The 13,520-nt window shown below is 31.1% G+C and overlaps 1 protein-coding gene across 1 annotated transcript; it reads left to right on the top strand.

Annotated features, from left to right (window-relative positions):
- Positions 1 to 5,419: 5,419 nt before the first annotated feature.
- LOC120087139 (elongation factor Tu, mitochondrial) lies at positions 5,420 to 10,508 on the top strand. Its single transcript, XM_039044035.1, has 12 exons — positions 5,420 to 5,704; positions 5,835 to 5,910; positions 6,084 to 6,176; positions 6,296 to 6,370; positions 6,657 to 6,761; positions 6,877 to 6,967; positions 7,060 to 7,265; positions 7,776 to 7,859; positions 8,069 to 8,134; positions 8,509 to 8,571; positions 9,108 to 9,348; positions 10,009 to 10,508. The coding sequence occupies exons 1-12, from the start codon at positions 5,523 to 5,525 to the stop codon at positions 10,077 to 10,079; spliced, it is 1,353 nt and encodes a 450-aa protein (XP_038899963.1). The 5' UTR covers positions 5,420 to 5,522; the 3' UTR covers positions 10,080 to 10,508.
- Positions 10,509 to 13,520: the final 3,012 nt, after the last annotated feature.

The raw sequence follows: 13,520 nt of genomic DNA, 5'->3' as shown, positions 1-13,520 counted from the left end.
TATCTTTCACTAAATGTTCGATTGCTCACGGAAATGAAGATACTTGTGGAAACTACAAAGGTTATATTTCTAACTCCCTTTGCATGCTTAATCCTTGTTTATTAATGTAATTAGAATGTTATCGATCCTTTGCTTCCGCTGACATGCTACTTTAATTCCATCAATTTATTTATATAAAGAATAACTATAAATATATAAAATTAATCTTTTTTAAAATAGTCGTGATGTAAATACAGAAAATAAAAAAGAAAATATTCCCTATGTTTTTTTTTAACTTTTTCAATGTAATGAATCTGTATAAAAATATTGTAATGTCTTTAGAACGAAAGTTACATTTAATACTGTAATTAAGACCAATTTTGAACGAAAGTTCTATATAATATTTTCTAATATGGCATAAATTCCACGACAAGGAAAGTATAAGCATATGAATAAGCATAGAAACGAAAATTAGTATCTTTTCAATATCATAAGTATAGAAATAAGCACAAGAACGAAAGTTAGTATCTTTTAAACATCATAAACGTATGAACTAAATGAAAAATGTCTTAAAGTTTCTTTTAACAAGTCTTAAAATTGCTTTTAGCAAGAATAAAATTTTCAATAATTATTTTCTAATATGTCACCATTTTGTAGATTAAAGCTTAAGTATGAGATAAAAATGGTCATCTTTTTAGAATTTATTTTGGCTAGATCTAAATATATATATATTCATTCTATAACCCTTTTTCAATATTTTAATCCTCAAATTTTGACTAAATCACATCGACTAATTTGTTTTATAATATGAAAGTATTTTCTTTCTTTAATATAATTTTCTTCAGAATCTTTATGTATGATATTTTTAGATGATATTAATTATGTATGACATTTTTAGATGATATTTATTTTATTAATTACATAATGCAATGAACTACTGATATGTAGTCAACGCACATGGGCAGACTCGTTGCGTGGCAAACTCAGAAATATGAGTTGGAATTTATTGGAAGGAGGTAATTCAGGCCATATTTGGTATTGAAGGGCTAATTGACGATGATAGATGCAACCTAATTGATATAATTGGCACGGACATACAAAAGACGGACCTCTTTTCCTCGCTATATTGGAAGAGAAACGGCTACGGTACTACACACGCCTACTTGTTCGAACCCACTAGACTGACCACCTAATATTTCAACCAAAAAACATATATTTTGTCAATTTGTTTTTTAGAACGGCCACATGTTCGATCGTTTGATATAATTTTTGTGATATCCAAAAGAATGTAATTGTAATACATTATCACATTCTTAGCATCATTATGAAATGAAAGGTAATTATTCTAGGTACAATTTCAGTTTGACTTATACGATCTATATTATATAAACATAAACTGTTAAGTTATCCAGTTATTCAATGTTATGTGTACAACATTTTTTTTATTTATAATAATGTTAAGTTAGCAATATTCAACATATATACATACAATATACCAATTCATAAGAAATTGAGTTGCAATATGACATGTATTTTGGTGGGATGTTTTACAGATTGAAGAGAATTAGAGTTTTTATAGTTTTTTAAAAGAATCTGTTGAAAGAATCTGTTATGTTTTACAAATTGAAAAAAACAGAGTTTTTCTAGTTTATATCATAAAAGGGTTGAGAAAATAGGTGTACACTTGAAAATTAATCAACAATAGCAAAGGGAAAGAAAAAAAAAAAAACTCATTTACAAAAAAATGCATCAAATACTCCAATTCAACTTAACTAACTTTGCACCCAAACATAGACTTTCAAACTCAGCTCAATTCAACTTTGTACATCAAATATAGATGATAATCACCAACTCAACTTAGCTCTACACAATAAATGCAGATAATTTAACTTTATAGATAATAATTATCAACTAAATTCTCTGCTTTTATTATAAGCCAAACGCTCCTTAATATATTTAGCCACATTAGACTAAATAATAATAACAATAAATGTCTAGTCAAACCTACCGGGACTAAAAAAATATACATTTTTCAAATCTAAAAGGTTATATGGAGTTTGGAAAGTCATAAATCTAATTATTTTAAAATCAACGATTAAACTACAAAGCCGTAACCTTACAAAAGATTGATAGAAATAACTCATTATTTTAAATCAACAACTAAACTACATTAACTAAACTATACAAATAATTTAACATTTCCCCCACATTAGTGTACTCTTTCAAATCAACGGTCTAAATCTCACAAGGACAATGAGGTGTATTAATAGAAAGGGTTTAAAATACGACTTTAGCCTCCATATTCTTTTGTTTTTATTCATTTTAGTCTTTATACTTTTAAATAATTCATTTTGTCTCTATACATTTGGTTTTTGTTCATTTTGAGCTCTATACTTTAAAAATGTTAATTTCAGTTTTTGTACTTTTAGTTTCGGTTAATTTTGGTCATCTTTAAAAGGTTGCCATTTTGGTCCCTTCATTTTCACTTTTAAAAGATAAAAATGGTCACTTTTTAAAAAGTTCAAAAATCATAATGAACCAAAATTGAAAGTACAATGACCAAAATAAACATTTTTAAAATATAGTGACCAAAATTAGAGATGTCCACGGGGAGAGCGGGGACAGGGAAACCCTCCCTGTCCCCGCGAATTTTTTCTGTGCAGGACCATTTTCCTGCCATCATTTTTTTCTAACAAATTTTTTTATTTCAATTAAATATATACTTTTAATAATTCCTTAAACATATCAAATACAACTTTCATTTAAATAAAATATTATCAATTTTGATAATAAAAATAATAATACACATTCAATTAAAAAGATATAATTAAAATGCTAAATTCTCATAATGTTATAAGTGAAAATTCAACCATTAGAATATCATATCTTAAATATTATAAGATCTAAGGAATTAAAGTAATAAAGTCTTAAATTTAAATAATTAAAACTTCCATAATTATCCTAACAAAGTCTACAATATATATAAATTTATAATTTATATACAAAAGTCGGGTGGGGTGGGGACACAGGGCGAGATCAGGGTCGGGAATATATTCCCTGTCCCCGGCCCCGAATTGCAAATGAAAAAAAAAATTCTCACTTCCTCTCCCATTCCCATGTATTTGGGGATTCCCCACCCGATTCGGGACGGGTCCCCACGGGCCTCGACTCATGAGTTTTTTAGACATCTCTAACCAAAATGAATCAAAGTTGAAAGAATAGGGATCAAAATGACATTTTGAAAATAAAGATATCAAAATAAAACAATATATATATATATATATATATATATATATATATATTATATATATATATATATATTATATATATATATAAGGACCAAATTAGTACTTAAACCTAATAAAAAGTTAGGTTGGCCGACTAATATAAAAAAAAAATTATAGTACTCCATAATAATGACTACTACTCCCTTTTATAATTTGACATACCATCGAATCATGCATTCATTTATTTCGTGGATCTCACCGAAGAAGCAATCGAAGTAGAATTAAACTCACTTTCAAAACGTCAGGTTTTTTTACCAGTAGTCCGAACACCAGAAGGTGTTAAACCTATGGGATACAAATGGATATTTATGAGAAAAAGAAATGAAAATAATGAGGTCACAAGATATAAAGCAAGACTAGTTGCACAAGTTTTTTCACAAATACTTGGTATTGATTTTGATGAGACATATTCTCTAGTAGTAGATGCAATTACATTAAGATATTTAATTGACTTGACTGTGTATAAAATTCTGGATATGCATATTATTAATGTAGTCACAACATATTTATATGAATCTTTTGATAATGATATTTATATGAGAATTCCAAAATGATTTAAGGTATCTGAAACATATACATCAAATTCTCGGGAATGGTATTCAATAGAGTTACAGAGACAACTATATGAATTGAAATAATTAGGAAGGATGTGGTACAATCGTCTGAGTGGAATTTTATAGAAGAAATAACATCAAAATAATCCATTATGTCCGTGTGTTTTTATAAAGAATTCACAATCATAATTTGCTATTATAACTGTATATGTTGATGACTTGAATATAATTGGAACTCCTGAAAAGCTTTCATAGGTAATAGAATATCTCAATAAAGAATTTGAGATGAAAGATCTTAGAAAAACAAAATTTTGCCTTAGTTTGCAAATTGAGCCAGTTAACTTATACAGGAAAAATTTTGAAAATGTTTTATATGGACAAAACACAACAATTAAATATTCCAATGGAAGTCCGTTAATTGGATATAAAGAAAGATATATTTCGACCTCGAGAAGATAATGAAGAACTTTTTGGTCATGAAGTACCATATCTTAGTACAATTGGTACGCTTATGTATCTTCCTAATAATACAAGACCAGATGTTATATTTTCATTAAATTTATTAGCTAGATATAATTCTTCTCCTACAAAAGACATTTGAACGGAATTAAGCATATACTCTGTTATCTCCGAGGAACAATCGATATGAGTTTGTTTTATTCAAATAAATCAAATTTTGACATAGCTAGATATCAAAGCTAGATATCAAATAGGTTATATGTTCACATGTGGAGGAACTACTATATCATGTCGATCGGTGAAACATACTATAATGACCACTTCCTCAAATCATGTTGAAATTCTTGCAACTCATGAGGCTAGTCGAGAATGTGTATGGTTAAGATCAATGACTCAACACATTCGTGAAACGTGTAACTTGTTTTCTAATAAAAATCTTCCACCGATATTATACGAAGACAACACAACTTGCATAGCCCAAAAAAAAAAAGGAGGATATATTAAAGGAGATATAACAAAACATATTTCACCGAAACTTTTTTACACTCATGATCTTGAAGAAAATGACGACATTACCGCACAACAAATTTGTTCGAAAAATAACATGGCAGACTTATTTACAAATGTATTACCAACTACAATTTTTGAAAATTTGGTGCACAACATTAGAATGTGGCGACTCATAAATCTTAAGTGACGTTTTCATGATGGGGGTAAATATATTGTTTCTTTTAGGAGTACGTATTATATGAAATATGTACTATTTTTCCTTGAGTTTTTTTTTCATTGGTGTCCATGTAAGTCCACGTACTATTTGCCACTTTGGCTATAAATAATGACATTTCATGGATCTTAAAAATACACGTACATTGATGAGAATTTCATTAAAATTTTCCATTATCTAATTTTATGTTTTTAGTTATTTTATGATCTTGGTTTTTTATTTTTAAATTATATTTTATTATTATTATATTATATTTTTCTCTATATCCGTAACACAGATGGTGTTGCTTAATTTCACAAAAGATTACACATATTTTGATCCATTGGGCCTTAAAATTAAGATGGGCCGTCCATACATAGCAAGTCGGGGCCCATTAACTCTAAAACCCTCGCCGGCTCACAGAACAATGTCTCCCCTAAAACCCCAAAAAGCGTCCGCCAAATCGAACCAAGAAGCTTTGCTCTCTTTCCACTTTCTACTTTCTTCTAGGGCTGCTTCCGGCGATCGATTTGAGTTCCAATGGCTTCGGTTGCACTCCGAAACTCCACTTCCAAGCGCCTCCTTCCACACTTATCTCCATTATCATGGTGTTGCAGAGGATCCGCATCTTCCCATTCTTCCATCTCCGAATTGCTTTCCAGAAACGATGGAGCTTCTAGTACTATTCCTTGGTGGAGATCCATGGCTACTTTCACTCGCACGTAAGTAATTTCTATCTTGTCAAGCTTGTTTATGCGAGTGACTGATCGTGGGTATTAGGGGGGAGGGTTTGTAATTGTTGATTGTTATTATTTCTGTTTATTTATATCGATTTACTTTGCTGCTGGACAGAAAGCCTCATGTAAATGTGGGGACAATTGGCCATGTTGACCATGGAAAGACTACATTGACCGCAGCTATTACGAAGGTGAATTACAGATATTTTTTGTTGCTTGACCTAAGTGTTAATATACATTTAATCAGCGATTCAAATGAAAACTGTGTTTTGTACAAGGATTTATTTATTGCTATTTGCAAATTACATGATAATGTTGAATTATCTAATACTGGAAATCATGGTTTGAATTCCAAATTCCTTAGGTATTGGCCGAGGAAGGGAAAGCTAAAGCTATAGCATTTGATGAAATTGATAAAGCCCCAGAAGAGAGAAAGAGAGGAATTACTATTGCAACGGTTGGAGTTCAAATTTTCCTTTTGTTGGCCGCTTACTTCTCCATTTACGTCATGGCTTATGTATACCTCTCCCCAAACCATCACCTGACTTGGGTTAATGATACATTTTAATTTTGCAGGCTCACGTAGAATATGAGACTGCTAAGAGACATTATGCTCACGTAGATTGCCCAGGACATGCTGATTATGTCAAAGTAAGCTTTGGATTGATACTTTTATATTTTATATAGTGGATCACGGTAGTTTATCAAGTCAGGGCCATTGCAATCTGAATGCCATTTATTGGTGGACAATTTATATATTGTTACACTTCTTATCTTGAGATGAGAAGAGGAGGTCTCTGAACTTCTATCTCGGCTTTCTATACAATATGTCAGTTTTAACATCCAATAGCACAACAATTACATTAATTGGGTATTTTTTTCGGATTTTCTGGGTTCTTAAAAAAAGAATAGTGAAGGATGGTGGTAATTGGTGCAGAACATGATTACTGGAGCTGCTCAAATGGATGGCGGTATCCTTGTTGTGTCTGGCCCTGATGGTGCCATGCCTCAGACCAAGGAGCATATTCTACTAGCACGGCAGGTGTACATTTGTTCATTTGGAGCACACTTGTTTTCTGCAGATTTTAGTCTCGTTTGTATGTGCTTTCAGGATGTAATATTGATGCACTATAGATTTGTTTTATTGCATCCATCAGGTTGGTGTTCCATCACTTGTGTGCTTTTTGAATAAAGTTGACGCTGTTGATGATCCTGAACTGTTGGACCTTGTGGAAATGGAACTTCGTGGTATGATTTTGCAGTTGTATTTCGGTGAGCTACTGTTTCCAGGATGGAAAATAATTGGAAACATTTTCAATAGTGGTTTATGTTTTTGGCAGAACTTCTCAGCTTCTACAAGTTCCCTGGCGATGACATTCCCATCATTAGAGGTTCAGCTCTATCTGCATTACAGGGTACAAATGAAGAAATTGGTAAACAGGCTATTCTAAAGTTAATGGATGCTGTTGATGAATACATTCCCGACCCTGTTCGCCAGCTTGACAAACCTTTCCTGATGCCAATTGAAGACGTTTTCTCTATTCAGGTATGAAAAATTTGCACTGGGTTTCGTATGAAGATAGATTTGCAGGAAATGGTTCATTCTTTTGCCTTGATTTATTCTGGATGGTCAACCTTTCTGTGAAATTTATTTACTGTCTTAGTAAGAGGAATAATCATCCTCTTATACTTTTTTCCTGTAACTATTTTTCTATGAACATGCTCTTATAGACACCAACAAAATAAATTGAGAGTCTGCTCGTAATAGGCTGTATATCATCAAGTGGAACTTACGGCCAGTGAGTACTTAACATATCTTTGGGTGCAGACTGTACCATGTATACCTATAGTTGAAAAAAGATTCCTCTTTTTTTTTGGTATCCTTCATTTTGTCTGGAGTCACAATGTGGAATACTAATATATTGAGTATGGGTGCAATTTGCTTACGAATTTCAATAAAATGTTGAAGTTTTGCTGTTCAATTATTTATGGAGAGATTTTTTTTTATTTTTTATTTTTTTAAAAGTGAACTTGATTCTTTCTGTTTATGCCGAAGGGTCGTGGAACTGTTGCTACTGGTCGCGTTGAGCAGGGAACTATTAAAGTCGGTGAAGAAGTTGAAGTTCTTGGCTTAAGTCAGGTAAATTGATGTTACAGTGTTCAATTTCTAACTGTGTGTTGTGCGGGCATGGACACTTGCACCTTGTGGCACTTTTGAGCCACTATTGAACCTTACAACTATCTAGGGACGATTACATTCTTGGGGCTAGGTATAGTGTGTTATCATTATGGTCCTTGTTCCTGAAAATTAAAGTTCATTTTGATAATATTTCATAATGTCTTTTGCAGGGACCTCCTTTGAAAACTACTGTAACTGGTGTAGAGATGTTCAAGAAAATCTTGGATCAAGGACAAGTAATTGACCCGTTGTTTTCTTTTCTGATAAGAAACATGAAGGAAAAAACGACTGTTGTTTTTGTCCATGGCAGTGTGTGTGTGTGTGCGCGTTTTTAAATAAAAAATAGAACATAGTTACAGGAGGACAATAAAAGAAGTAAAGTGAGAAAAAATATAAGCCAGAAAATTATAAGCTAAATACAAATAACTTTTATGGATTTTGATTCTAATTTAGCTAGCACCTGTTTGTGTGTGTTTTTGTAATGTGAGAAATGAAAATTGATTTTAAAAATGGAATACAAATAGTGAAGAAGAACCTCCAATTGGACTAGCCAAATGAGTTAAAATTCCTCAATTATAATTGTCTAATGTTAATTTTGTGGTTTTATTAGGCTGGTGATAATGTGGGTCTCCTTCTCCGTGGTCTAAAAAGAGAAGAGATTCAACGTGGACAGGTATGTAGATTGGCTTTACTCATGCTGAAATGAAAAATCTCGTCAAATTTGCACTCTTGAAAAATGTTAACATCGATAACATTATGACAATGAGGTTGAAGGTTTTTCTGTTCTGCCTCTAACAAAATTTCATGCTCATCCTTTTATCATCAGGCATCCGAACATTCTTATTTTGTCGATATCTGAATGATATCAGCTGGTTTAGTTAGTAGACCTTATTGCACTCTAACACAGACACAATCATAATTTAAATTTTACTGCAAAATGAGAAAAAAATGTTGTGTACTACAGATTTATTTGAATAGAAACAGTGTTTTTTTCACTGGAAAAATAAAAACATAAGAAAAGCCTTACTTCAAGCTAACTAGATTAAATAAGTCATCTAATGTCTCTATTCACATCATTGAAAATCATTCTATTCCTCTCATTTAATTTCCTTGCGCTCACTGGAAAATGTTTTGAAGGTGGCTGTATGCCTGGATCCTGTACCCCTAAGTATGGTTGTTAACAGCGTTCCTTTATTTCTTTATATGTAGGTCATTGCAAAGCCTGGAAGTCTAAAAACTTACAAGAAATTTGAGGCAGAGATATATGTTCTCACAAAAGAGGAAGGTGGCCGACATACTGCTTTTATGTCCAACTATAGACCTCAATTTTACATGAGAACTGCAGATATCACTGGAAAGGTTGAATTACCTGAAAATGTCAAGATGGTTATGCCTGGTGACAACGTGACTGCAGGTTTTGAGTTGATTTCACCCGTTCCCCTTGAAAAAGGTGCGTCACAATTAAACTCTCTGGGGATATAAAGACTAAGCTAATAATTACTTCTCTCTCTCTCTCTCTTTAATATATGCTAGGCCCCCACCAGAGATTGAAAACAACAGAATATTACTACTAGAAAAAGAATATTTACCTGATGAGAGTGTTGCCATTAGAAAAAGGAATATTACGAGGGATTGGAAACAAGAAAATGTTACTATTTGGAAAAAAAAATATTTACACTTTGGATTTAAAGAACATTTAATAAAAGAAAATCTTGAAGAATGAAGATCATTAGAAAGTCTCCAATCCAACTGTTTATCTTTGCGACTCTATTTGGAGAATAAGGTTCCCTATTCTCGAACCTCGCATAGATTTTGATAGTGTTTTCCAATTAACTAAGGTTTGTCTTTTTTTTTTTTTTTTTTTAATAATAAGTAAAAAAAAAAAACTTAAAAACTTTATATAAAAGATGCTCATTAGCCTGCCTAAGCTTTAAATATAAAATACAGAGAAGTTTCATGTTTTAATTATTTACAGCCGTGAATGTTTACATGTAACCAACCATATTTGAATCTGAATCTGATAATATTGTGCTACATCCATGGATTAGGGTGTTTCTTTATGCTGTTATCCAGCAATAATCCCTAAAATCCCATGTTGTATTATTTACAGGACAAAGATTTGCCCTGAGGGAGGGTGGTAGAACAGTTGGTGCCGGAGTAGTTTCTAAAGTTATTAGCTGAGAGAGAGGTACTGCAGATCCATGTCCTTGAAAGCTTCTATACCCATTGCAAAGGTGTGGCCAAACAATTTTTTGAAGATCCTTGACAAAATGATGCTATTCGACATTATTTAGAGTCGGTGTTGATGGGTTATTTTATTTTAGGCACTCGAGAGATTATTAGAAGTGCTGTTTTATCTGCATAAATTATAAGGAAGTTTCATTTTATTGTTCTCACAGAGCCCAAACCGTCAAGATGATCTTGGTCCCCATCTCTTCTTTCTGTTTTCAAGTTGATCACTAATAATTTTAGGGTACATAAATGGGGATGGCATGATCATTAAACGTTCAAGTTAACACCTTTTTTTTTTTTGTTTGAAGATGTATTTAAACATTTACTTGTTTCACTTTTTATAGTCCTTTGGGAATTCAGCTTTCTAGTTTATTGCTATTTTGTGATGAACACTTGCTCGCCGGGAGACAGAGGTTTTGAATAAGTGACTTATGTTAACTAGTTAAATTATGTTTTCATCTGATATAAACGTGAGAAGGTTTTCTAGTTTGATTTTGTTTGGACATGAAATAAGTTTCCTTGTTTAGATGTGGGCAAAGAAAGTCTTCTCTGTCTTACATTCACTCTTCGAAGGACTAAGAACGCTTTGTTTAGAGGAACATGACTTTAATCTTTGGAGTTAACCAAATAAACCTTGAACTTGCACTTCACGCATAAAAGAGTGCAAGACTGCGCAATTTCACACTAATGTACACTAACTTCAGATCCAAGCAATATTCCACCATTTACCATGGGTGAATATTGTACAAGCAAAACCTCATAGAAATAACATTGACTAAAGCTCTAAGATAAGAAAGAAGCATACAAGAGACTGCTGCTCAGTACTTAGAGATACAAAAAGTACTTAAAACAAAACAAGAAATTTAGAACATTAACAAAACTTAGAAGAAAACATAATTATGAAGGAGAAATGAAATGCAGCCAATTGCATTAGAGATCTTGAATAAAAAAACCTTCAAATTTCTTTGAGAGAAAGCACCATGAAGAAGACAAGAGTAAGGACTTGAGAAGAACTTTGAAAAATACGATGGGTTTTTTTGTTTTTTGTTTTTTTGGTTTGTTTTTTTTTTTTTCCCAATCCAAATCCTCGAAAGGAATGCTTTGACAACATTAACACATAAAAAGTAAGGCTTAGATATAGCATAGAATGTACGTATAATGTATATTACAATGCCTCCCTAGATATTATGGCGTGCGGATGACAATCTGTAGAGGTAATATTCATCCTCGGTATGAATTAATTCAATTTAGTTTCAAATTGCTCTTTCATATATATGTTATAATAACCAAAAACATTTAGACCACTCGTTGGATAACTAATTAATTTTTGGTTTTTGTTTTTGATATTAAACATATTTCATCCCCATTTCTTACAATGATTTACAATTTTCTTAAGTACAATGACCGAATTGATAGCCAAAAACAAAAACAAAAACAATTTTTTGAAAGCCGTTATTTTTAGTTTTCAAAATTTGACTTGATTTTTAAACCATTGGTGAATAGATAATAAATGAAGAAATTTGGATGAACAAATAGGGTTCACAGGTTTAATTTTCAAAAACAAAAATAAAAAACAAAATAGTAATTTTTAAAAACAAAAATAAAAAAACAAAATAGTTATCATACGGGCAGTAATAATTTGGTTTTTTTTTTTTTTTTTTTTTTTTTGAAAATTAAGCTTATAAACTCTTATTTCACCTCTTAATTTCTCTTTTTATCAATATTTTAGAAAAACCAATGAGCAAGGGGAAGAAGCAAGAGCAAGACCAAAGAGTGAAAGGAAGAAGTGAGACGAAGGAAAAAAAATCAAAGAAAAAATTACAATTGTGTGTGGTGAGGTAGGAGAGAAAGAAACAAGACCATACGAGCATCAAGCCCTTTTTCATTTGTTTTTGAACCATGGACCAAATTTAAGGTTCATTTTATTGACAGTCTCGTATTTAGTTTAAGAGAAGTTATTTTATATAGGTAAGTGAAACTCAAGCTTAGGAGAAGCCTTAATTAAGTCTGTTTGAGGGGATATCAAACAAAGCTTAGAACAAGTACAATTGGAGAAGTGATAAGATTTTAAACTTAGAAAGCCCAAGTTGAAACTAAAGAGTGGGTTGTGAGTGAGTCACAATCGAGAGAGTATAATAAAAAAAATACTTTGTTGTAATTACTTAACTATTTTGAGAGTAAAGTTTCTTTCTCCTGAACATACTATACCAGAATAAATGATATTGTACCTATTGGATTATCAATCTTGTGTCTATTTTTATCTTTATTCTTCTTAATTGTTATTGTTACAACATCTTTGTACTTGACTTACATGTTATTCCATATTGAATTCACTCCAAATTTTCACCTACAAAATCCACCAACAATGATGGAGATTAATGAAAATTTTTTAAGGTATAACAAAAGATGGGCAAAAAAAATCAGACAATATAATCAAATATGCATAAAATATACAACGCGTTTGTTATTTACCCTTTTGGTAGTAGTTTTGCTTAATCTCTATTATTCTTTTCCCTTTCAATTATATCTATTTTCTATTAAAAAAAAAAATATCATTTATTCTATATTTCTTTCCATAAAGGATTGATCCTCTTCTCATTAAAATGTGTATATAAACATAAAAATAAAATTTTATTGATTGTTTTTTGACCTCAAAATACTCACATATTACAACCTTCCATATATATATATATATAGCATTGTCTGTTTTTGCTCTCAGTTATATGTTATCATTGAGGAAAAGGGTTATTCAACAAAGCTCCTCCAGTAAGCACTTTTCAGTTCTTTTTCTTCCTTCCTTCTTTATATATATATATATATATATATATATTCTCCAACTTCATGATCATTCGTTCCTTAAAAAAAATTATAATGTTATATGTTAATTTTTTTATTTTTTAATACGATATGTGGGTGGGTGAATCAAATCTCGAGCTTGATAGTACAAGTATAATATTGATTAAGCTAGACTCATTTTGGCCACTATAGCTTTCATTTATCATTATGTTGTCTTGAATTTTTCCCCATATGCTTAAAACCTCCTTTAAATATTTAAAAAACATACTTTTTAGGTATTTAGAATGTTACTCAAAACAAACCTTATATTAACCTAATCATCGATGGCCAAGTGATCAGAATTTTGAATACTACTTTTATATATAACCTCGAATCTCAAATCAGATAGTACATAATTGCTTACTACCCAAGTTCTAAATTCGAAATGAATTCAAACCATCGAGGAATAGACTAAATTTGGGGAGATTTTAGTGAAAGGGGAAGTGGAAAAATTTGTGAAGATTTTGAAGATTTTTGTAAATTGAATTTACATTTAAATTTCCAAAAATAAAATAATAAAAAATAAAAACCTGAAAGAAAAAAAAAGAGTATTGA

The sequence above is a fragment of the Benincasa hispida genome, chromosome 9, assembly GCF_009727055.1.
Source record: "Benincasa hispida cultivar B227 chromosome 9, ASM972705v1, whole genome shotgun sequence".
Classification (NCBI taxonomy): Eukaryota; Viridiplantae; Streptophyta; class Magnoliopsida; order Cucurbitales; family Cucurbitaceae; genus Benincasa; species Benincasa hispida.
This window is presented reverse-complemented; position numbering and strand designations above follow the sequence as displayed.